Raw genomic sequence first — 24,485 nt, forward strand, 5'->3', positions numbered from 1 at the left:
CCCAAGGATAATATTTTCTTCATTTCCTGATGAAACTGGCCATGAATGTAAGTGCACTTAAGTAAAGAAACTACACAATTAGGCTCTTTGACACATATGAATACAAGCACCAGCTAAGAAGTGGCTGTCTCAGACAGCAGCCTTATGAGCCTTCCCCTTGTTTTGATTTTACAAAGCTGAACAGGTGCACTGATTCCCTAAAGGATATTATTGAAGTGCAAGAGTTCTGCAGCAGAAGCTGTCCCTTAGCCCTGTGAGACAGCACCCTGCAAAACCAGCAGCTTCACAAACGGTACCCAGCTCCAGTATGGAGTAGAGCCAGTCCCTCTGGAGGCCCCGTGGTGCTCTGGCCAGAAGGCGCTATAGAATGAGTTGGGACATAGACTGCATGAAGACCACCAAACTGAAGCACAACCCCAGATCTATCTGCTCACCACACTTTGCAGTGTTGTATTTTGAGCTCCTTGCCTCCCCCAAGCAGTTTACCATACAGCCCATACCTCATGTGCTGAACATTATGATTTGGGCTGTAATTTATCCTGATGCTGAGGGCAATGACCACATGTTGCAGTTGTCATTTTTTGTTATTATTACATCAACTTTCCCATTTCAATGTCATTTTGAACAGTATGCTTAATTAAGCGCATGCCTTCATTACCCAGATAGTACCATTCTGCTCACATTGTACACTGCAGGCAAAACATATTATAGTATGGCAGTATTCTTCCTAACAGCACTAGATTATTACTTCCCATGTAACTTTTACACTATACATGTTACTCAAAGGTTCAGTACAGATCACTTAAAAAATTATTTAGTCCCTGATGTTATTGGGCAACACCAGATCTTGCTTCTTATACCATAACCATATAGCTCTAAGGTAGAAAGTAGGGACAGCAGAACATATTCAAGGCCATAATTAAATGAGACGATTTCCCTTTGCAATTCTATCAGTCTTTTTTTTTCATGCAAGAAGAGGAAAGTGCATTCTTGACCTTGCTTTGATGACACAATATCATCTTGATTTGATGCTGTGAAAGAAATGCTGGCCAGGGAAGGGAAACAGATCTACAAGTCCATAATTTTTTCAATGAAATTGTAATATTCAAACCACTTTACAAAGCTGTGAATAGCAACATAAAAAGACGAGCATTGCCCTATACCCTAGTCATACCCTTCTGTTGTGACGATCCACTCTCAAGCAACTGCAGATTGAGAAGGACCAAATAGATGCTAAGCTGGTAACAGGTTTTCTCTTCTCTTCTCTTCTCTTCTCTTCTCTTCTCTTCTCTTCTCTTCTCTTCTCTTCTCTTCTCTTCTCTTTCCTCTTCTCTCCTCTCCTCTCCTCTCCTCTTCTTTCCTCCTCTTTCTCTCTTCCCTCTTCTCTCTCATTATTGGAATAAGCAGCAGCATTGAGCTAAAAATAAGACCAAGCTTTCTCCAGATCTGCAACTGTTCTCTCAACTTGTACTTGTCTACGACATTCCTTTCACTAATCACTACAGCACAAAACATGCCAGAATTGTTTGAAATCCAAGCCTAATCTCAGACACAGTCAAAGACTAATAATGAATGTTGTTTACACACATTTAATTCAACATACCAGAAGCAATTTTCTCACTCTCTTTAGCATTTTATTTGCTTATAAATACAAGTCAATACCACAAGATGGCACTTTCTTACTTGCAACACACACTACTATAAACACCCTCTTCAAATGTTCTCAGATGTTTAAGACAAGTAACTTCTCAGTGATTTTGAAACATTTAAAAAAGCAAGACCTTCTACAAACTGTATTTGTGTTTGATGCATATTAAATGAGGTCAGGTAATTAAATTCAAAAAAAGAATTTATAAATATTTCAGATAAGAAAATTTAAATATAAAAGCAGAGTTTGTATTAATTCAACTGAATAGCAATTTAAACTGGCCGTAATGCATCTACATGGTTTAATTTAATTTAAAATACTTTTTAAACAATCAAATCCTCTAACCATTCATCAAAACACTTATCTACTCAACTCTTTAAAAAATATTCTTGGTTAGGAAACCACCTATGCTTTTCCACAACAATCCTTGTTCTGTCCTGTAGGTGGAAATGAAGCAAAATCATACTCCAGACTAGAAAACAGGATAAGAAGGAAGAAACTTTAAAAAACCTGATAACTTCAGACACTTCAACTCATTCTTCCTTGTGTTTCTCAAAATATGTGATCCAGTTCTAAAGTCTTTGAACGAAATGTAAACACTAGAAAACTCATTGTTGAAATATGTGAAGAATAAAGAGCCCTGCACTAATATAGTGCATAATGATGCTGTGTCAAACTTGTCATTTACAGTAAATGTCACATTCTCCTCAGGATTGTCATGCCTTTTTTTTTTTTTGACTAATTCTTCTTGATGTCTGTAGATTCTCCTTTTTTTTCATTCCCATTGTTCAACAGGAAGAGATGTATGTTCTGGTCTCCTCAGAAAAGTTTCACAAGATCCAAGTCTTTGACTCCATTATTTTTAACAGAGAGGTGGCAAAATTCTAAGCTTGCAATACTTCTGTTCTGCCCTGTATATTACACATCAGGAGATTCCTCAAAAAACTGAGAAGTCGGAGAGTTCCAAAAAAGAAAGCAGTTAAGGCAGTTGATGTCAACATTTGGATTTCTTTTTTACGTTACATATCAATGTCTCCGTCATAAGCTAAGGTTAGAGGCTTCTGCTGTGGAGGAGTGCTTTGATGATGCTTTGTTCTTTTGCTGCAAGAAAAATATTTCAGGAGGCAAAATTATAAACTGTAATAAGCTCAGAAACATCATTAAACCCAAACTTCATCAAAAAATCAACTTCCTATGCTGGTTTTTTCATCTTGCAGTACAGTAACTACTTCCAAAAAAGCCACATGGACCTGCTTCTATGCTATTACATGTGTGGTATAAACACACAGCCTGCTGAAAACAGGCAGCCAACTGTGCTCTTCATCTGGAGAGGAAATAAAGCATATTTGTTTCCCGTGTCTTAGAGCTGACAAAACAAGGAACACCTCGCAGAAAAATTGAAACATGAACTGTCTAGGAGTGGGATATTCTCGTTTTTCTTTGTCATGGTACTGAAGCAACAATAATTATTATTGAGAAATACACTTCCTCACCAGACTTCAAGTGATGGAGAGCTATGTAATGTAATTCAAAAAATCCTCTGTGTGCTCCACTGTGAAACCACAGAGAAAGGGTAGCTATATGGCTTGGAAAATAAGGAAGCTGCAGCTCCTAAGCAGAACCCAAATGCTGTTATTTAAGCTTTTAACTGAAGAGAGGCTGAGAGAAGGACCAAGAGAGTGAGAGAGAATAAATAGATTTTGGATTAAAGAGGGCAATAATGCTGGCAGGCCATGGTTGTGACTCTTTGGTTGCCTGCCCTGATCCGACAGGGGTTGGGACAGCTTACATCATTAATGTTAGTAAAGCCTAAACCAGCTCCATGGTCTTCAGGGGCAGCTATAGGCACTGCAGGACACATGGATGCTGGCTGCTGTCCCCTTCTTGTCCTCCAAGACTCATCAATGGCAGTGTCTTTCCAAATACTGAAACCATATAGCACAACAATAGCTCTGCCAAGCCAGGCCTACCACCCCTGCCAGGGGTGATGGCTGTTTTGGAGGAGGGTAGACATACCCCCACCAGTAAAGCCCACCACCAGTGATGCACTGGTGTAGAGCAGAGCTTCCATACATCCAGTACCCTATCTCTAACAGTGGCTGGTAACCACAGCTTTAGACACAGGACATGTTTCCACCTGATGTATTCACTGCAAAAAAACCTATTTAGGGATTTTCTGAGCTAGAGCATACATCCAGAAAACTGCAATTAACACCAAGAGACCCAATCTCCCGTGAACTGTTATGCCGTCTTTGAATCCATTTATCTTCCTGGCATGCACAGTCCCCGGCAGCAGTAAGCTCAAAAGGTAATAATGCACTGTGTGAAAAATAAAATCTTTTGTTTATTTTAAACGATCATTTCATCAGATGCCTCCTACTTCTGATATTGTGGGAAATAAAAATTCCCTAGCACCCTTTTCTACTCCATTCATGATTTCATAGATCTCTATTGTATTTGCATGTCAAACAGAATTTTCCAACTGAATGCCCCTATTCTTCCTTGAGCGGAAGCCAGCTCCTCGATCCAATCGGCCTCCTTGCCTTTTTTCAGTTTTACTTTATCTTTTTTTTTTTTTTAAGAATACAATAAAAAGCCCTTTCTAATCCCAGCAGAAGCCTGAATAAATATAAGGCTCTATTGATAACCAAAAAGAATTCTTTCCTTGCATGGCCATCATGCTTCTTCACAACTACATCTGTTAACATTACAATTTTGAGAGTTTTAAATTCCTCTGAGACAGGGGCCAAATGAAGGCAGTTAAGTAATCCAAGGCTTTCGTAAAGCCTTGAGGATTAAATCTCTGCAACACAGACGGTTGTGATATATTTTGGATTGTTTAAATAAAAGCAAACTAGCTTTTATTTAAGGACAAAATACATGCCATACTCACCACATCAGGTAGGATGTAAAGATCAGAAAAACTATGATGAGGAACCCACCAGCTGATACTCCATATACCCACATCTTCAGTTTACCATCTGTTGGAAGATGAGGAAAAAAGAAAGAGGAAGAATAAAAAACTTTATTCTAAAATAAACAAATTCTTAACAGTGTAAGTAAACAGCACACAAGCAAAACTAGTAGCATCATGGATGGGAAACAAGCAAGGACTGGCTGGGAATAACCTATATACCCCACATTTTTGACAGGAAAAAAACAAAAAAAACAAAACCAGTAAAAATCAACTGATTTAAAGACAAAATCTTAACTTTAGTAATGAGTGTAGATTTTCCTCAATGAAAACTGAACATGGAATCTTTTATTCAGTTTTCCAAAGAAGCATTATTTTATAATCTCCCCTCTGGCTGAGATCCCACAGTTCATTACAGGCAGCCTGGGCTTTTGGTGCAGCATAAGAAACAGAACCCAGCCAGGCTCCTGCCTGTGGAAAGGAGCAGGGGCATAAGATAATTGCAGTACGTTGCTCAGGAGCTTCAGTGGCTGTTCTGGCAAAGGTGGTTCAATATTGAGCTGACCCAGACAGAAATGCAGGAAACACCTGATACTTTTAGCCTAATGAAAAGAGGACTGAGAACGGATGGGATTGTTCTCTGTAAATACCTGGGGGTCAACTGGGGTAAAAAACCAGCAAGCACAAGTGAACCAGTTACTTGGAGCTGAAAAATGCTTGGGTAACAAATGGGAATAAATTCAGCTTAGAATAAAAACAAGAATATGCTTTGTGTTGGTAAGATGGATCAAGTCGTTCAAGAGCTCTCTAGTCGGGCCACAGGAGCAAGAGACATAACTGGCTTGCAGACAATGCAATGCTCTTGAAAGGACTATTTGGGCAGCAATGACAGTGGATCCACTCTGTGACCCTTGCAGGAGCCTCATGCATGTGAGCTTGAGTGTGTTGAAACTTTCTCATCTGATAGAATGTCTCAAAACAGTATTTAGACACATCCTTAATTACAAGCTTTGCATTAATACTAGCAATTTTTCTAAGATCAGTATTTCTGTTTGTTGCTCTATTCTGGCTGTACAGCTTTCCTTGTGAGGAGAAGCATTGGTATTTTTTCCATGCAGCAGTAATCTGAGCTGATTCACGTCAACAGAGCTGTTAATATATACTGGAGGCAGGAATACGAACCTGCACTGTGCCCACAGACATGATTTGACAGAGGCCATTTCAAATTCAGTCATGCGAGTGGGAAGTTACTTCATGGACAATCACTAGGCCTGTTTTACATTTGGTGTTTGAATGCTGATTTTTTTCAAAGGGAAACATATTTAATCAGCTCCCATTCTTTCTCTTTTTTTCTTCCAGGCTTTGTGGAAAAGACAAGTACCTCTCGCAGATTTTCTTTTCTCAAAACACTTACAGCTTATTCCCCATGTCAGAAGAGCTCCATTTGTTAGGTCTGGGTTAGTTTTGTTGTGGCCTCTTTTCTGAAGTCTAGCTATGAAATGTTTCACCTTCTCAACTGGAGATGGCCACAAAACATTTAGCAGTCTTGTGAAGGAACTGTCACAGCCACAAACAGGCATCCCACCATGCCTGCTATGAAGGCAGCTATAGTCTCAATTCCCAACGTAAAGGCATTGGACCATGCCATCCTCCAGTTTAAACACTCCTATTTAAACTGCCTCTCAAGTTGAAAAAGGTTTCTGTATCTGAACTCTGGCCTCCCAGAGTATGGCAAAGAAAGGTAAAAAGCAGCCTGATTCAAAATCAGCTCTATGCTTTCCAGCAGAGCATTTGAAAGACCTAAACCAGCTGACTTATTAAATCATAATAAAATTTGTGTTTCAAACTGTAAACAGGAAGGGAAATCACAAATGCACTGGAGAAAGGCATGCATATTTTTACTGACAGAAATAAGTCCTCAGACGTGCACAAATGTCAACAGCTATGGTACTGAAGGGTAGTAAATGCCATCCATACAGGGAGCATACACCATAGGCCTGCTAACAAGAGAGTAACTGGTTTTATTGCAAACCCCCACACTAGTAAGCCTGAGAGCCTGTTTATGGGAATTACATATTTCGTTAGGTTAGACAAAAGGGGGTGATTTGAAGAGCACAGCCTTGATACAGACTGAAGAGTTAACTGCAGGATGCCACGGGGTTGGTGATAAACTTAGCACATATAGAGCATGGTTATTCCTTCTCCATATATTGCTTCTATAACACTTCCACCCTAAAATTAAATAACACCATGCTCTGTAAAAGCTCCTTAGTCCATATTTCTGTCTTGCAGTCCCTGGGGGAGCACTGGCTCACAGATGCTGCACTGAGGTCAAGCCCACCAAAAGCTTTCAGAGCTGTAACCTCAAATGCTGATTTAAAAAGAGAAGGTTGCAGCATCCACCCACACCTCTCTCCCTTTTTCTAACCCTGCAAAAGTACCAGCTGAAGAGGTGACACCTAAGTAAGACAGCCTACCGAGGGCCACAGAAGCTGACAGAAAGGCAATTAACCCCAAACCTGTGACTCAAACTGCAGTGAACTGCATGGGCTTCAGGATGATGGGTTTGTTCAAAACCCAGCCAACTTGAAAAGGCTTTGGACTGAGCTCTGTGAGCTTGAAGACTGTCAATGCAAAGGTTAACTACTGTATGCAAATCAAATATGCAAATGTAACATTCAAAGTGTTATCACATATATCAGATAGAATTATGGCTCCCTGAATCCTGTAACAGAACCGTTTGTTACATGTTTTCTAAAGTCTTGGGTTCATTACAAACTAATAGGAAACAAATGCAATGTCAGGTAACAGAAGAGGGGGAAGACTGCACTGCCAGTGTTAATGAATATGGGGAGAACTAATATGTTTCAGTAAAACTTGATGTGCCTGACACCTTTGTCTCTCATTTTTAAGTCCTATTTGCATTTTAGAAATGTATTTTGAATAAATTAATTTTGCAAAATAAAAGTCAAAATGGCAATCAGCTATTACAGCTACAGCACCAGTCCTGTGGACTAGTGTGAGCACATCTGGTATGTGGTTCCAACTGGGAAGCATTTTATGATGTAGAAATCAGAGATCCTCCTGGGATGTACTTCTTGGGCACAGCAGCTCCCCTGCTTTTTGTGTTTGGTTTTTTCTTTCTTTTTTAATGTCTTCAACATTTTAAACTCTACACTTTCTATCCTGTTTTTTTCATACACTTTTGAAATAATGGCAAGAAACAACCAATGTTTTCTGTAATGAAATCTTAAGTACTTTCTGCTCTGAATCTTCTAAAGCACTAGTGATCAGTATCATCCTGGTCCAAATGTATTACTTCTAGAAACATCATCAGATAAAAGTTCTAAGCATCCCCCAAATCACGTATGAGTGTACTTTTGCAAAATATTATTGCTTCATTCTGTCTTTGCTATCTCTCAACATAAGAGATTGTGATTACTCTGTATAGGCACAAACAAATGAAAGATGGCATGCAAATTAGAACCTGGGAGGTTGCTCTGCAGCTCCCAGACACAATCTCTGGTGTTATGATCTACAAAGCTTGTACATTTTCTCTATAGAAACGTTGTAAAGACAATTTATTCCATTCATATTTAAGTTTTTCACCTGGATTAAAAGGTTGAATAGACCATCCTTTGAAAATGTCATGCATTTTTGAGTTGACAGGTTTGTTTTTTCCAGCAATGGTCTTAACATCAGCTTTTTTATCTTCTAAACCTGGTACCTTCATGCAGTAATCCAGCAAACCATTTGATCTCATTATTTCTGTATATCCTCGCTCACAACCGCAGACTCCTCTCTAGGCAATAAAAGGGAATTCAGTATTAAACCAAATAATATCCTCTCACAGAATAGTGCAAACTGTAGGCATACCATGAAGAAAATGCAAGGTATATCCTGCACATGCAACTTAAGCACCAAACCAAACAAGCCAGGAACTAGTATCTGTAAACTCTTTTCAGCTCAAAAAAGCAAAAGTATATTTGGGGAATTGGTTGAAAAAGAGTTGGTAATTACAGAGAAGCCCAACATACAAAAATTTTCATCCTAACAGGCCTAAGAGGCATCTGTGGCTTGATCTAAAATCCTCAGTAAAAAATTTCCCACTGACCCTGCTGGGCATTACAAGAGACAAACAAAAACCAATCCCACTTCAGACCCAAATCATACCAGTGTATGTCCATTCAAGTATTTAACAGGGCTATCTGAAATGAAGCTTGCTTTCTTATGGCCAAATATCCACTGCCCTGGATCAGCATAAGCAGATTCTTCAAGAGGCTTCTTAGAAGTCTGTGGTTTGGTAAATGGGTCATTCATTTTCTGGACTTCTGCTTTTAAACGGCTTTTTTAGATGTTGGTTTGTTTGTTTTGTTAATGTTCTTATAATTACAATGCCTGTCTGAGAGTCTGACAGCCTCACTTATGATTCAAACAGGTGACTGATTTACAGTATCTGTGATAAGAAGTTATCATTTGACATCAGTTTTGTTGCCACTATGTTTCCCACTTGTTGAAAGACATGATCCTGATCTTTTCTGGTGAAAAGATGAAGTCTAAAGAGTTTTTACAGCAAAAAATTCACACTTGCATTATTTTTACGTTCCTGTAGGCTCCGAGCAGTCCCATGACTATACTCTCAGGCACTTTCAGTTACCCATGAGCTAGTTTCAATTGTAATTTCTCAGCTGAAGCTGAGAGCTGTGGAGGATATTTTCAAAACAAAAATATCTAAATCCCAGATGCCCCTGGCTACTTTAAGGTTCTATGTTTTATACTCCATCACAGTACTGACATGTATAAGGCATTCTGGGAAGCTTTTACTCTGGAGTTCAGTACTGCAGGAAGGGAAATTCATAATCTCTTGTCTCGTGTTTGCTCAGAGGAAAAGAAGTGGCAGTGGATCCACAATTCAGCAACTGCTGCAGAGGCTCAACATTTCAGAAAAAAATGTGTCTTCCAGGTTCTGCTTTAGAAGACAGTATGGAGTTTGTGGGATCATGACGCTGCAGCTTGCCTACATTCATGAAGGCTTTCTGTGTCCATGGAGGAGCAGAGGAGGACATACTCTTTTATCTCCTTTACTACAGAAGTTTTAAACAGTCCATTTTCTACAGAACTGTTCAATAGCATTAAATGAAAATTAAACCAAGAGGTTCCAAAGCTCCTCCATAGAAAAAAAGCAAACTCATAACACCACATAAATATTCCACCACTTGTTTATGCAGATAAACAGGTGACTGAAAATTCTCACAGACTGAAATTCCCACAACTTCCTCGAGGTGGTACCATGGACACACTAAAATATCTTCCAGGTCCTGGAACAGGCTAATTGAATAGATTTTGTAGTGTTAATTTCTCAGCCATATTCTGTAGGGAGCAATTACCTGTGTGCAGTAGGAGAATGGTTTTGTGCACGCTGGGCTGCAGTACCGAACTTCTGCAGGTTTTGTCCGAAGAGCACATCCTCCTGTAAAAGAAAATATGGAGTGACTTCAAGGGCATGCTTTCAAATGTTTTTGACTTGGATCACAATAGTGTAAGAAATGCTTGCTTGCTTGCTTTATATAGTTAAATACTAGCCTATTGAGCACATTAGCATAATATCTGTAGGCACTGCATTAATTAATTTGCCTTAACAAGGCAGGGAATTATTATCATACCCATCTTGTTAATGGAGAACAGAGATACACAGATTTAAGCAATTTGCCACAGGCCACATTGGAAGTTGGGGACAGAATCGAGAATTAGATGCAGATCTTCTGTGTCCTCATTAATGCCTTATCTACATAAGAAGACATAATTCACATAACGCCTTTGCCCATCCTCACTTGGGGAAGTCTGTGCTTCTATAGGCATAAAAAATGTTAATAAGTTCTTAAATGCTCAGCAACATTCGCACATAAAACTTTAGTTATTATCTTAACTAGTCATTATAAATAGAACTAGATAAGAACATCTGCTTTTTCACTTCTACTCTCTTTTCATTCACCCTGTGCATATTGAGAGAGACCCTACAGATGTGCAAGCCCTACTGGCAAACAGTCTCTCATGGAGCTTCAAAGTGTTGACCATGAATTTCCTTTTTCATTCCATGCAGGCAGAATTTGTAGGTCACGGCAACAGCAAGCATCTCACAGTTTGAACTATTTGAGATTCCTGTGTGTTGAATAGAAGAAGAGGTACAGAAGCTGGGCCCTGTACCACATGATGTGATATTCTCTTCTGTTCTTCACTGTCACAAAAAGGTTACACTAATGGCTGGGCAAGTCAGCCCAGGCAGCCCTTTTAATGTATGTGTACTCATTTCTTTTCATGACCAACTCAACAGCAGGGGTAACTCACCCAAATACTATCACATAACACATGTGTGACATTGACCTGTTAGCAAGACTGGTGAGATCCCCTCTGCCTTTCCTACACACAAATCTGAGCTGAAATTCTGGGGGGGCGAGGAAGGATGTCCAACTTCCCTCTGAGCAGCTGATGCACAAAAAGAACCTGGATGGTGACTTTTAATTCATATTTGTGCATAAATGACTATTTTTTGATATACCTGTGACATTTATTCCATCTGAGCGCTGACACCACACTGTGCGTACATTGTCTCGCCATAGGCTGGTTTTCCACAGGTAGTCATAACACTTCCCTCCTGCAATATTAATACCAGTTAGTCTTCACCTTGCACCAAAACCAGAAAAAACTCTTTAATTGGAAGAAGCAGCACTGTGATCATGCTACCTGAGCAAGGCCGTGTTTCCATTGCTTGTCCAGAGCAGCTCTCCTGGTTCCTGGGAGACTGAATGATAAACGCCCTGGATCGAGACTGGTGTCCCATTGTCTCAAAGCTCCTGCCATTGATGCAGGTGAGCTCACAGGAGCTCCATTCTGACCATTCTGTCAGGTGGCAGTCACCTGCACATTGAAAAAATAAATCACAGGTTTTCAAAAGAACTCAGCTTTAAAGGATAAAGACAATCCAAGCATACAACAGCTTTAATAACAAAATACCCACAGTTTATTGCTTAGTGGTATGCAATATTCAGATTTTCTCTTCATGGGGAATCTCTTTTTCTCAAAAAACAAAAGAAGGCTTTTTTAGGTGATCTAGAAACACCAGGCGGAGCATTTACCCGATCAACATCTACCTGATTTACTTTAAGTGCAAATTCTTACCATGACAGCTGACACTACTCAGAGCTATGGAAGCATTTCCATCTCAAGACAATTATAAAGGCAGAAAGGCACCATGGCTTTCCAAAGACTTTACCTGGGCATGGCACAGAACATGGTAACTGCAGCACACTCTCCTTCAAAGGCAGTTCACTGCATAATGTGTTTTCTACTGGTCTAGATGAAGCAGAAACAGATGCATCATGCACTACACATGTGAGGTTGCGGACTTGCAATCCATCTCCACACTGTCCACCCTACAAAACGATAGAAGGGAGTAGAGACACCCATCGCTAATGTTAGCAGATGACAGAAGAAACACAGTTGATTCCACCTAAAAAGACTTCAAAGATACAAATTTGGACTTTGGACTGCAATATTATCCCCAGTTACGGGAAGACAGATGGAGATCTCCTCTGTACACATCTCTACAGAAGTTCAAAGGTAAGGGCAGAGGCACACAGAAAAGTGTGTTGTAACCAAAGCTGGAGAAGAGGTGGGTAGCATGAAAGAATACCATCTTTGGGGACAGACCTTCATACCTTTTACTAGAACTAGTGAATTTACTGATTGTTAATTAATGCCCAATTACACAAACACAGAAAATTTTGTTTTCTTCTGAAGAGGCCGAGAGAAGAGCCTGCCCATAAGGAATGGACATTTCCACTCATCTCTTTTGATGATTCGGCCCAATGGGAGCACTCACATAGTTTAAACCCTGCAACAGCAAAAACCTTCCAGCACACCTAATTAGACTGGAAGGGTTATTGCTCACTAGGTTGTTTGTATAATTTATTAAAGGGAGCTGTTGGTTCTGGAGTACACACAGATCAACAACTCATGTCAAATACTCTACCAAAACATCACCCAAAGTGAGCCATCAGCTGTTAGTACCCCCCTTTGAACAAGCAATAGGAGGCTCCATCTGAGTCACTCTACACTTGTCACCCCAGATCTGAAATACTTAATACACCAAACTGCTTGCTGAAGACTTCCTTTACTGGAAAATCAATATTGTTTGGCTAAAGTGATGATCAAGCACTCAGGATGCTGTAAGAGCTGAACAATAAGGCTGTTTCCAGATGCTGCAATTGTTTCGTTCTCATCTGAAAAACAGAGCTGCAATGATGTCTGCACACTTTAAACTTGTGCAATGCTTTATGAAACGTGCACCTGAAGCCTTGTGGAAATGGCACTTTACAAAATTCGGTAAATAAAACTCAAGAAGAAGGATGAAACATTGCTTTTATATAACCAAGGGAAGTGCTCCTTTGGATCACTTGGCAGTGGATTCTTTTAAAATAATGGACTTCATCTGCAGAACAGAATGGCTCCTGCCGAGTGCATTCATTCAGCAGCAGGTTTGCTAGCAGGAATCTCAGGAATGGCTTTCCTGCACACACCTGGCTGCTTTTTAATTCTCCCCATCCCTTCTGTTACAGAGCCACAATGAAATGGAAATAAGAGCATAACTAGCTGGATTTAGAGCAGTTGCTAATCAAAAGCATTTTAGAGAAGTATTGGTGTAGATTTACAGTATGTATCCAGATTTAAAGGTTTTAACACCATGTCTCACTTTAGTCAATATGTAACTTACTGTTCTAAATTACTGTTTCACCACTGAAACCTCTATTGTGGTCTGAGATTAATGGTGTGTGAATAACTCATGCAGCTGTCAATTGGGTTAGAGCTCTTAGAAATGGCTACTGGAAACTAGAAGATGATGTGGAGAAAACTCTCAAGGGAAATGGGCACTAATCAAACTGCAGTATATTTCCAGCTCAGAGTGGCTCAAGGAATGATTAAATAACTGGAGAGGACAAAAAGAGCTTTTAAAAAGAAACTTACTCTTCTATAAACAATATAGAAGTATTTATATATGAATCAATATGTAAATATTCATGTGAATATCGAGATAGAAACAAATAGGTGAAAACTGTACTTTTTCAGGTGCAGCATTGCCCACTGTAAGAGTCCACATGCAACATTTTTCATTATTCTTTATATCGTGCAATATTGGAAATACATTTATATTTTCCAATGTTCAGAATAAAAAATAAAAAGAAACCATGAACTTTCAAACAATCACCCAAAAACACTGTGTTTTTACAATCAGCTGAACTCACTGAAAAATGTCATCCTGTCATTTACAGTAGGAGATGGTTTTTGGTATATTTGGTAAGGTCACAAGCAATACAGGAGCACTGCATTAACTTCGCTATCATCTTCACAATTATTCATGTCCCCATAATTATACATTTAAGGATCTAATTAATAGGTATGGAATCAGAGGAAGTTCACTGCTGCAACGGCACACTGAGGATGCAGGGAATAGCTGCTAATCAGAGAAGAACTGCCAAGGTAATGATCACATATTCAAAACTCAGGGGATCAAATCTGTATTGTAAATGCTCTTCCTTGGAAGATGCAATCATCTCAGATTTGCCTAGAACCAGCAATTGCTTCTTGAGTCATGAGCTGCTTGTAGGAAATGTGAGGGGATTTAACTTCCAGAGGGGATTCCCTCCATTTGGCTGCAAAAGTTTCTACCTGACCCTATGGGAAATGCAGAACCTGCCCTGGATTCCCTAAATAGAGGCTGGAGGTATAAGTCTCCTCCAAGAGCACCCTCATGGAGCCTCCACCTCATCTCCTTGCCACAACTGACCACTGGTAAAATAAGGAGAAGGTTTATGCCAGGTCTGTGTTCTGATAGCCAGGTGTCTTCTGAATTTAGCAACACACTAACATAAGGCAGCATCTACATAGACTTCTCTAGGATCACCCTCCTATACTCTTCAAATTTAACACACTAATAAGGCAACAGTCCTAATGAGAGGCTTTACCCAGAAGTGTCTTGAAGAAAAGGCTTCCCTTTTCAGCTTTTACTGGGGTGCATGTGTGTTCACAAGTCTTTTAGGTAAAGAGTTGATTGAGCAATGCTTTCACAGGTTGATGAGCATTTAATCAGCTAAAAGTTTTCTCTAATGAGGAAGTGTTGTGTGACCACATTTAAGGGAGTGCTTTCAAAACACATTACAAAGGAAGGACTACATTCTTAGCCTTCTTAGGAACATTAGGCAGTAAGTGCTTCATAATGTTTAGCTACTTATATTCCTTTAATGGAAAAATTGAGAACAGTGTCAGCCACTGCTGATTTATTTATTTTTTTTTAAGCTAATCAGGGTAAACCACTTCAACTCCAGTAGGAAAATGATTAATGTAACCCTTTAAGGTTAGGTGTGTTGACTACTTCCCAAGTTGTGCATCCCTCTGAATGCAGCAGAAATGCTCCACACCCTCCAGAAGTGTGCCTGTGATATGTGTAATTACCTGGAGAACAATGCACTGATTCCTGTACTGTGAAAATCAGCAATAGAGAACACTTAGTGGGCTCTGTTCCTAAACATGAAGACACCTCTAATTATTCACATGAAGTCAATTTAGTATAAAATAGTCCTTATACAAATTAAGACAAGCAGTCTCAGTTATCTCACAATACAAGAAAAATATTTTAGTTCCATAATTGCTTGTCCTGTTTATATTATTACAGGATGACACTTTCACAATATTCATTTTGGCCTTACCATAGTATGCACTTACCTTATTTCACAAAGCACCCTTGAGAACAGGGCTTCCGAAAGCTTTCTTTAGAAAGTAAGCTTAAGCTTCTTTTCCAGTACAGCACAGGAATAAATCACCCTGTATTTATGAACTACATTTAATTCCTAAGCACCTCATTAAAGAGAAGTGAACCTGAATAAAATGGCTCCTCTCCAAAACAAAGCAAAGGGCAGAGAAACTACATCACAGTAATTTAAGGAGAGACACAGGCTCTACCTCCACTGAATGCACAGGATGATATCTGGGTTAGGGAAGGCTGTGATTACTTGCTCTGAGCTGAAATTTAACGGGGTTCTGGATGTGCAGACTTTTAATTTGCATGATGTGTTATCTATCTGGAGTATGCCAGGGCTTTAATTCAGCTTCCCTACTAATTCTTTTATCAGCTACATTAGCTTCTATGGTTGAAGGTCTCTTTGCTAATGTTTAACAGAATTTGCTTATGTTAGCTGGACATCAGCTGATGTTATCATTTTGTTACATTTATGTTATACATAAATGAATACTGAGTGCAGTACATACAAGGACTATATTCATATCCCTGGCTGGAATGAGTTGTTCTTTGTTATATAAAATACAAATATATTTCTGTTTCTCTGATCTTGGACTGTCCAAAGACTGTCCTTCTCCAGATTTCATTTGTGAAAACTTGTGAAAGTTCTGGGTATCTATTCTGCCACCTGCAGTATTCACTACACATCCATCTACTGCACCTAGAAACCACATAGGCATTCATGGCATTTGCAGAATGCAGAGCAGAAAACACATGGGATGTGCCTATGTACATTATTGCCTTCAATGTCCTACATGGTATAATGTGGACAAGAAGCCACAGATCTGTGCACAAGTCCTGCCCCTGGCACCAGGCAGGGCACTTTTCCACCCCAATCAGTCTTCTCTCATCACCAGCTCAGCAAAGCCAGCTTTAAGTGGACTTTGCCTGAAAAACCTCACTGTGAAAGATTCACCTCTGCTTAAACTGGGTTACTGACTAATACGTTTTAATATTGGAAATGCGATCAAACAGATAAGAGTAAAAGAAGAAACACAGAGGGGAAGAAAAAGTCAACTCAAGACTGATGCAAATCACTGGCAGTGAAAAAATGACTGCTCCAGTACCAAGCAGAAGTGCTGAGTGTAGCTAAAACACATTGCAACTGAATCCAGCCAGTCTTAGATCATTAAAAAGATAGCTAGGCTAAGGAGAAAGTATAAAACAGCATTACATATAGTAACTCATGGTATTGTAATGAAGACCTTGTGGGAAAAGACCTGCTATACAGTACTTTACTTAAAAAAAAAAGCAGGAAAGAATAAAGATAAAACAGGCTAAGCTCTCTTGAAATCTAGTGCATCTATTTTCTTGTTAGAGTTACTTTATATAATTAAATTATAGGTCACCATGACTATATTCGCTCAAGCACATTTACTCCATAAATCTCCTTTAATACCTCTATAAGCTCATGGTTCTTGAACCTGCATTGCTATAAATCGCTGCTGATGGCTAGAAGATGAGGTGCAGAGGTTTACCACTCCTGAACTTCCCCCGCTTTCTGAGAGATCTTACCAGCACCTTCAATGCCACAGAGACACCTTTGACCCATGAACAGTGGCCTCAATCGATTGTGCCATGTAATGATGATTATGTTGTTGACCCCAGCAGCAGGAAACCTGAGGAGCCCTTAGGGAGTGATGGAGAAAGCTGTACCTGGACTCTGCAGGGAGACCACGGGCCAAGCAGCCAGCTGTAGCAGGGCTTCACTGGGCAGCTCCTGTGCTGGGTGAGTTGCTCCGGACAGGGTCTGCCCTCGCCCTCTGCCTGCAGGACCACTGAACGTCCACGCACCATCTGGCCTAGGCGAGGGAAGAAGACAGGGCACGGTGAAGGAGACCCGGAGGAAGAAGGAAAGGCGGATTTTGTGATTTATCAGTATCCCTAGTTCATTTTCTATCAGTAAAATCTGTTAAAATGGCGATTAATTGGGAAGGCTTTTTGGATAACATGGATGCAATTGCTAAGTCTAAATCATGCAGTCACTGACATTTTCAAATGCAGTTTTAAAACACAGTTTTGTATGTTTTCCAAATATATTACTTGTTTATGCAGCATTTAAATATTTGACTAAAACCTGATTATTAAATATGACAAGAAAATACTACCAATAGCAGCATCATTTCTAACATTATGTTTCCAGAGATTTTTAACAAATGATATTTTCTTTCTATGAGCAATTATAAGCAGCTAATTTGAAAACTGCAAACATTGTAGTGGCTATTACCGTCCATAACCACTTCTGCAATTCCCATTAAAATCCTGTTTATTATTGGTGAAAACTTCTTCAGCCACTGAATAGAGAAAGCAATTATGTTACTACCTTTGAATTAATAAAACTGAATATATTCATTAAAGTTACAGCAATTCCATTTCCGTCTCCTTTGCCATCCATTTATATCGAGGAATGTTTTCACTCAAAATGTTTCAATTAGAATCCAGCTCCAATTAAAAAGAAAGGTGAAAAAATAAAAAGTCCTTATACAATGTGATGCAGAAGATTCTGCCGAGGATAAAATTTCTGCCTTGACTTTCAATAGGCATGGATTTGAGGGGCAGTTAAAAAGTAAATAAAAGGTCTGAGTAATAAGGCACACACATGCAACAGGACAGAGACAAGCAGTAATTGCTAACTCGCTGAGGTGGAGCTCTTCCATTTGGCTTGCAGTTGTTTAGCTGCAATGCAATTGGTAGTACAGAGGAGTCTGTGGGGTGGAGACCAAACATCCCTGTGGAGTGGGGAGCCTGCAATGTCCACCCAGATCTTTCTCCCAGCTATTTATGCATGCACTTCTGAATTAATGATACTGCAGCTGGGTTTAAGGTGCATCTCTAATAACGGTCATCATGATTGTCCATGGAGCAAGGTTTCCAAAAACATTTTAGCAAATAAAAATTCTAAGCAGACACACCTGAAAAAGCTACTTAGCAAGCTCTCTTACCATTCCAATGCTGCTCCCTTGCTCTGACCCATTGAATTCCATTTTTAAACCCATTTAAACCAATTTTAAGACTTATTCCTTTTCCAATTTTAATCTCCTGGACCTGGGGAGTTTGTAACAGAAGTGATGATAAAAGCTCTTATCCACATGACTGTGCACTCAGCCATCACGGAATCAGATACATTAAGATATAGAAAAAATTGCACCAGCTGGGAGGAAAGGTAAGAAACTCCTACGGTTCACTGGGAGTCAGAGCAAGGGAAGAAAAATCCCCCAGCCTGCTGCTGGCATACTGCAGCTCTCTGCTGCCCAACAGGCCAAAAGGACTCAATTTGCTGGATTCTTCCTAATTCTGAATGCTGAGAACTGGTAAGCAATGGAAAAGGCTCTTTGGGAAATTGTGGGAAGCCTGTGGCTGTGGGGTTCTGGGTTGTTATGTTTTTTGTGGCAGCTCACCCAGGGCAGGGAGCTTCATGGTCCAGCCAGGCACGAGTTCCCAAAAACGCAGCTATGGAAAAGGTGGTCTCCTAAGCTTAAAAGATCTGATTTCATTAGAAGGGACTTGAAAGCCTGAAGCATTCATCAAGCTATTTTAATTAAAGAAATAATTTCCTTTTGTGCACTCTGTTTAACATCTTTCTAGCAAAATGTAAATGGGAAGATCACTGAATAGAAAACACAATTTCCCTATTAAGAGGAATTAACAACAATTCCATATTTATTTACATTCTATTTTCCTACAGTTGGTTATCCAAACCATTTAAACTCACTACATTCACACTGGTCTGCTGGTTCTTGACTCATTTAGCCTATTACTTTCTTTTTATACTATGAATAAATCAATGAAGAAAGAAAATTCATTGAAATCTTTCTTTGCACAGTCACTACAGTGAGTTTCTCAAAGCTTTGTGATTCTTTTTTGTCATTTCACTAATATTATCTAGGTGCGTGGTTATTCAAGTGGCAGAAAATCTCCCTGGTTTTACTTTTTAAATAACTCATCTTATGCTGCCTATGGAGAACAAGAAGAATCTCAGTGTATCTGAAAATAATTTGCTTCCAATACAAACTCTGGATGAGTCAAAGCAATCCTAGTTCTTTCTTTAATTTCCCAGTGATTTTTTCTTTGATTTCCCAATGAATTGGCCACATCTCTGGTGCCTCTGCTCTGCAGAATTGAATGATACTAAAATTAAGACAAAAAAAATGTGCTGAAAATTGTTGTCCTGGGTTCAGTGGTAGGACTCGGTTTTCTCCTTCTTAGTAGCTGGTGCAGTGCTGTGTGTTTGACTGTCAGCCTGGGAACAGTGCTGGTAACACCAATGTTTTTAGTTGCTGCTCAGTAATGTTTACTCTGACCAAAGACTTTCTGAGTCTCATGCGCTGCCAACGAGGAGGGGAAGCTGGGAGGAAGCAGAGACAGGACACCTGACCCAAACTAGCCAAAGAGGTATTCCATACCACAGCACGTCATGCCCATTAACTGGGGGGAGTTACTCAGAAGGGCTAGATCACTGCTTGGGTCAGGCTGGGTATCAGTTGGCGTGTGGTGAGCGGTTGTATTCTCTTCCCTTGTTATTTCCCTTATCATTATTATTATTGGCAACAGCAGTGCTTTGTGTTATACCTTAGTACTGGACTGCTCTTATCTCAACCCATGGGAGCTACATTCTTTCAATTCTTCTCCCTATCCCTCCAAGAGCAGAGGAGGAAGAAGGGAGGGAGTGAGCGAGCCGCTGCTTGGTTCTGAGTTACGGTCTGGGCTTAAAACACAACCATTGCAAATATGTGTTTCTTCATATCCTCAAATTTGTCATTAGTTTTGAAAGGAGAAAAAAAATAAAGAAGAGGCTAGCGTCGTTAATGCTGGTTACTTAAAACTCCGTTTTGCATCAGCTGCTGAAATTTCACCTCAGAAACATAGGATCATATTTTGAAATCAGAAGAATAAGATTTTCACCCTCAAAAAAATTCTGTCATTCTTTGCATTTTATTCTCACAAAGTGATGTGTTGCAGCTGAAACCAAGAAAATTAAAATTCCTGCTAGAGTTCATCCCACTGAAATTACTGACACGTCATTATCTGCTAGATGAGCATAAGCATAGCATATAAAACACGGCCCTATCAGGCAGCCACAAGACTAAAACGGGGATCAAGTTACTTCACAGCCTTGGAGGTCAGGTTTGGTCAGGTCACAAAACAATGGGACTGGTGATAAAGGGAGCTTTTCACCTGCTTCACACAGCAGGTCTCTCCAGCAGGTAGTGGGGCATCCGCAGCTCAGGGAGACATTTTGGTGGCCCTTCTTCCAGCAATGTGTCCCAGCATCATCAGAATGGAGCTTGCCAAGTTTGAGTAACAAGTGAAAGTCATAAAAATTTCCTCTTCAGAAGCCAAAACCAAACATGTTTTCCCAAATCAGTGATGAATCAGTGAAAAATATAACCACCAAATTTTTTAGTTGTGCACACATTTGTCCCCCTCATTTCTGTCACAGGGGTCAGTCTGGAGTTGGGGTGCATATCTCTGCAAACCACAATGGTCTCTGCTGAGCTCTGAAGCCTGAGCAAAGCATGTCAGTATGTTCAGCCCTGGGTAAAGCAGGTAAATCCCATAATTTATCTGATGAAGTCAGGTTTACAAGTGGCAAAGAATGGGTTTAGGTGGGTTTATACTATTCAGCACTCCTATTAGACAACATGGGAGAAATGCTATGGAATTGGAAAATGTTTACATAGAAAAAATCAGGATTCTTATGTATTTATTTGCTTTAACAAAAGAAATAAAATTTGCTGGGGATTATCCTTACCAAATATCTTTCCAGTAACTTTTTTTCAGGCCATTGGAGAATCATCCATTAATATACATCTTTTCATAGTAGTACAGCAACTGATACTAGGAACCCTAATATATAATCCAACATCAGCCTAAAGCCCTAACCAGAATCCTGAACAGATGTTGCCCAGAACTACAGCTGCAACAGGCAAATATCAGTTATACATCTCCGTAGGCTCAGTACAGGCAGGAAAGAGAGATCTACTTTACTCATCATCATTTATAAAAATCAATATATTCGCCTTTGGCTGCTGTGTACCAGAGCCATATTAGCTGTCAGTGCCACATACACACCACTTCATGTTTAAATGCAGTGTTCCATAAAATGAAACCTGAGCAAGAGAGCTACCATCCATTAAAATATAACACAGCAAAAAGCTATTGGAAGAGATGCACAGAATAAAAATACTGGTAACAATGCTTGAGGTAAGAAATACAGGAAAACATAAATCCTGCAACACTAAATTTTGATCTGAATGATATTTAAATTATGTTTCTATTGAAGTCATTTACGGAACTTCAGCAGGCCCTTCACATGCTCTCCAAGAAAAGTCAGAAAAGCATCGTATTATTGTGAGCGGAGCCATTAACAGTGTGTACAACTGACTTGCTGTGAATTACTTCTGAGAACCATGCATCTAAGTCCTACGTCTTAGCTTTATCAAATAGTGGACAATTACTTATGTGGCAAAGGGAAGCTGAATCAGTGTTTACTGATTCCCACAGCTCATTTTATTGTCATCCTCTGTTGTTCCCTGTCTAATTTGAGGCTTCATCCTAGTCTTAAAAATGCCTGTGAAAAACTCATGATGATACCCAAGGTATTGCAGTCCATGCACCTTCAGGTAGGAAACCTTAACCGTATTAATCTTTGAAGTACCACCTACAGATGACTACATAATGAATATCTTTTCTGTTAATACCATCAAGTAGTATTTATAACCAACTGGAACTCAGTGAAGAAGTTGAAATTACGGTGTTCCTGCTGTTGGAGCTACACAAAGGTCAAGGCGACGGGACTGGTGCCAAGGTCCCTCCATCACGGATGTGTGAGATCAGTGTAGTTCCATGCTTGATAGTTGCTGCAGCAAAACTCAAATAAGGATTGGGGCTGCAGTAAAATATACCATGTGCTTGGAATAACCTGGATGCAAAGTAGTTTTGTTTCATTGACACTCCGGCTTTGGGCTGTGATTCAAAAGACTCTTGGGTCCCTGTAAAACTATTCAAATGATAGACAAGTACTGAAAAAAACTTGATTTCTTTATGATGTGATTATTAAGACAGCTTTCCTAGCTGCTTAGCTGCCATAGGTTCAGAAAACACTATCTCCAGCTTTTAAATTCTACACATCTATGGTGTGAACTGTATGAGCCAGCTCCCTTGCTAGCAGCATAATGAAGTTACAAACTTTGAGGACCAGAAGATGACCTATAGACTGAACTGCGCCTGGGCTTGACTGTGTGGTTCAAGTAGCCGTAATGAGGTTTGGCATCTACAGCCACAATGCTCACTGGAGTGCCACAGCAGGGCAAAGATGTTTTCAGTTACCCTCTGCAGGAACCCAGTTCTGACTTAGGACATGAAGTAACTGCTCCTTGCATGTATTGGCAACCATTGGCCCTTTAACTGGTCTTTAGGATTTACACAAGCATTTGAGGATCAAAGGCAAATACAAGATGTACCTTTACTTGAGTACATCCTTCTGCAAACTATGCAATGTAAGAACTCAGGACAAAAATAAACTTCAGGCATTATAGGCAGTCAGCATGTTAAGAGCTATAAAGAAGTTACAACCTGCTTATGCACACACAGCTCTGTTTATTTTAATAAGTGTTTGAACACTCAAAGAATTAATTTAAGTCAATTCTGCAACATGAGCGTTAACACTCCAACACAAATTTTGGGAAAAAAAAAAAAAAAATTGGAATTAATAGTATTCCTAGTGTGTTGTTGTTAAAATGCTGTCCATGAATTATTCATTTCTGTTAAGAAAGCACTGCTTTACAAGAGGGCTAAAAGCTCAGCAAAGAAAGAACACCACTAATCTAAATATTAAGCTTTTTCTGTATCACCCTTTGATCTCTGAAATCCATCTGAAGGAATCACTTTATGGAAGTTAAGAGCTTTTTTCTTTTTAACCTTAAGTGAATTTGATCCAAATATACATTATGGCTCTTGAATCTTAAAGACCATTAGCTGCATATTTGCTGCACATCAGAAGCCTGGGAAATAATGTCACAAGCTTATTTTGAATAAAACTTCCAATGCATTTTCTCATGTCAATACTGAAACAGGTTTTAAAATCACATAAAGGTAAAAAGTCCTAATCCTTTCATGTTTTGTATGCTGGTCAGCATTACTGGCTTTAGAAAACCTTGCTGAAGTTACTGGAGTCATACAAATATTAAGGGACCTGTGGGTACAAGATGGAGATGGAGGCATATAATAAATGCTGAAAAGTAGACTTAGTGGTTTTTCTTCAGTGGGATGTAATTATATTTATCTGTTTCTTAAGAATCCTGTAACTCTCCCCAGCTCTACATACTCCCCCTGTCTCAAGGGTTAATGTTTCCTAGGACTGAATTCTGAGAGTTTGAATTTATTAATAAAATAACCCTCTAGACACCTGCCTATTTGTTTCCTAAGTTGCATTTTTCACTTTAGACTACTTTGAAAATAGCATGCTTTGTTCAAAAGCCCCAAAACCTCAGGACTCCAGTGCAATCCCTGCACTCTTCCCCCCCCCCCAGCCCTCCTGGGGCTGGAGGTCCCATCTGCGTAGCTTTGCTGAGGTGGATGGGGGAAATGGGACAGGAGGGGACTCACCGCCAGTGCCACATGTGTGGGAGCACTGCGACCAGGCTGACCACGCTGAGAGCTGGCAGTCCACTGTGCATCGCACTATGCACTGGCTACTTGTCTGCACTGGCTTCTCCAGGCGAAGCTGTGAGATGACAAGGAAATACAAGTGTCAGCCACACCGGGTCCCCCAGCCACCTCCTGCCACAGCTGGGTGCCAAGTCAAGACAATGAAAATTGGCAGCAATTCTGGTGGGACACCAGAGAGTTTACAGGGTGTTTCCCCAGGGGTGCAGTTGGTGAAAGCAGTTTCAGTGTTGAAGCATCTCACATCTAAGAGTTTCTCAGTGTTTGGCTCTTACACTGAAAGGCCAATCCCAAACTTCTAGTAGAGCACAAGCTCCCTCGCCACCAGCTTTGTCAGAGCCACTGGGATGGTCAAGATTGGTAGCCATACCTCATGCATTTGAGTGAAAGAGTGATACCACCCACTA

General features: G+C 39.9%; 1 protein-coding gene across 1 annotated transcript in view; it reads right to left on the reverse strand.

The window, feature by feature from the left end:
- Positions 1 to 2,416: 2,416 nt before the first annotated feature.
- Positions 2,417 to 24,485, reverse strand: part of THSD7B (thrombospondin type 1 domain containing 7B) — a 280,685-nt gene continuing 258,616 nt past the window's right edge. Inside the window, exons 19-27 of the mRNA XM_005153757.4 lie at positions 24,019 to 24,136; positions 17,068 to 17,213; positions 11,833 to 11,992; positions 11,304 to 11,477; positions 11,119 to 11,214; positions 9,950 to 10,032; positions 8,172 to 8,364; positions 4,542 to 4,629; positions 2,417 to 2,749 (exon numbers count right to left, since the gene is read on the reverse strand). Of these exons, the coding sequence (XP_005153814.2) occupies positions 2,668 to 2,749; positions 4,542 to 4,629; positions 8,172 to 8,364; positions 9,950 to 10,032; positions 11,119 to 11,214; positions 11,304 to 11,477; positions 11,833 to 11,992; positions 17,068 to 17,213; positions 24,019 to 24,136 (1,140 nt within the window). The 3' untranslated portion in view covers positions 2,417 to 2,667. The remainder of the gene's footprint in view (positions 2,750 to 4,541; positions 4,630 to 8,171; positions 8,365 to 9,949; positions 10,033 to 11,118; positions 11,215 to 11,303; positions 11,478 to 11,832; positions 11,993 to 17,067; positions 17,214 to 24,018; positions 24,137 to 24,485) is intronic.

The sequence above is a fragment of the Melopsittacus undulatus genome, chromosome 4 (genome assembly GCF_012275295.1).
Source record: "Melopsittacus undulatus isolate bMelUnd1 chromosome 4, bMelUnd1.mat.Z, whole genome shotgun sequence".
NCBI classification, from domain to species: Eukaryota; Metazoa; Chordata; class Aves; order Psittaciformes; family Psittaculidae; genus Melopsittacus; species Melopsittacus undulatus.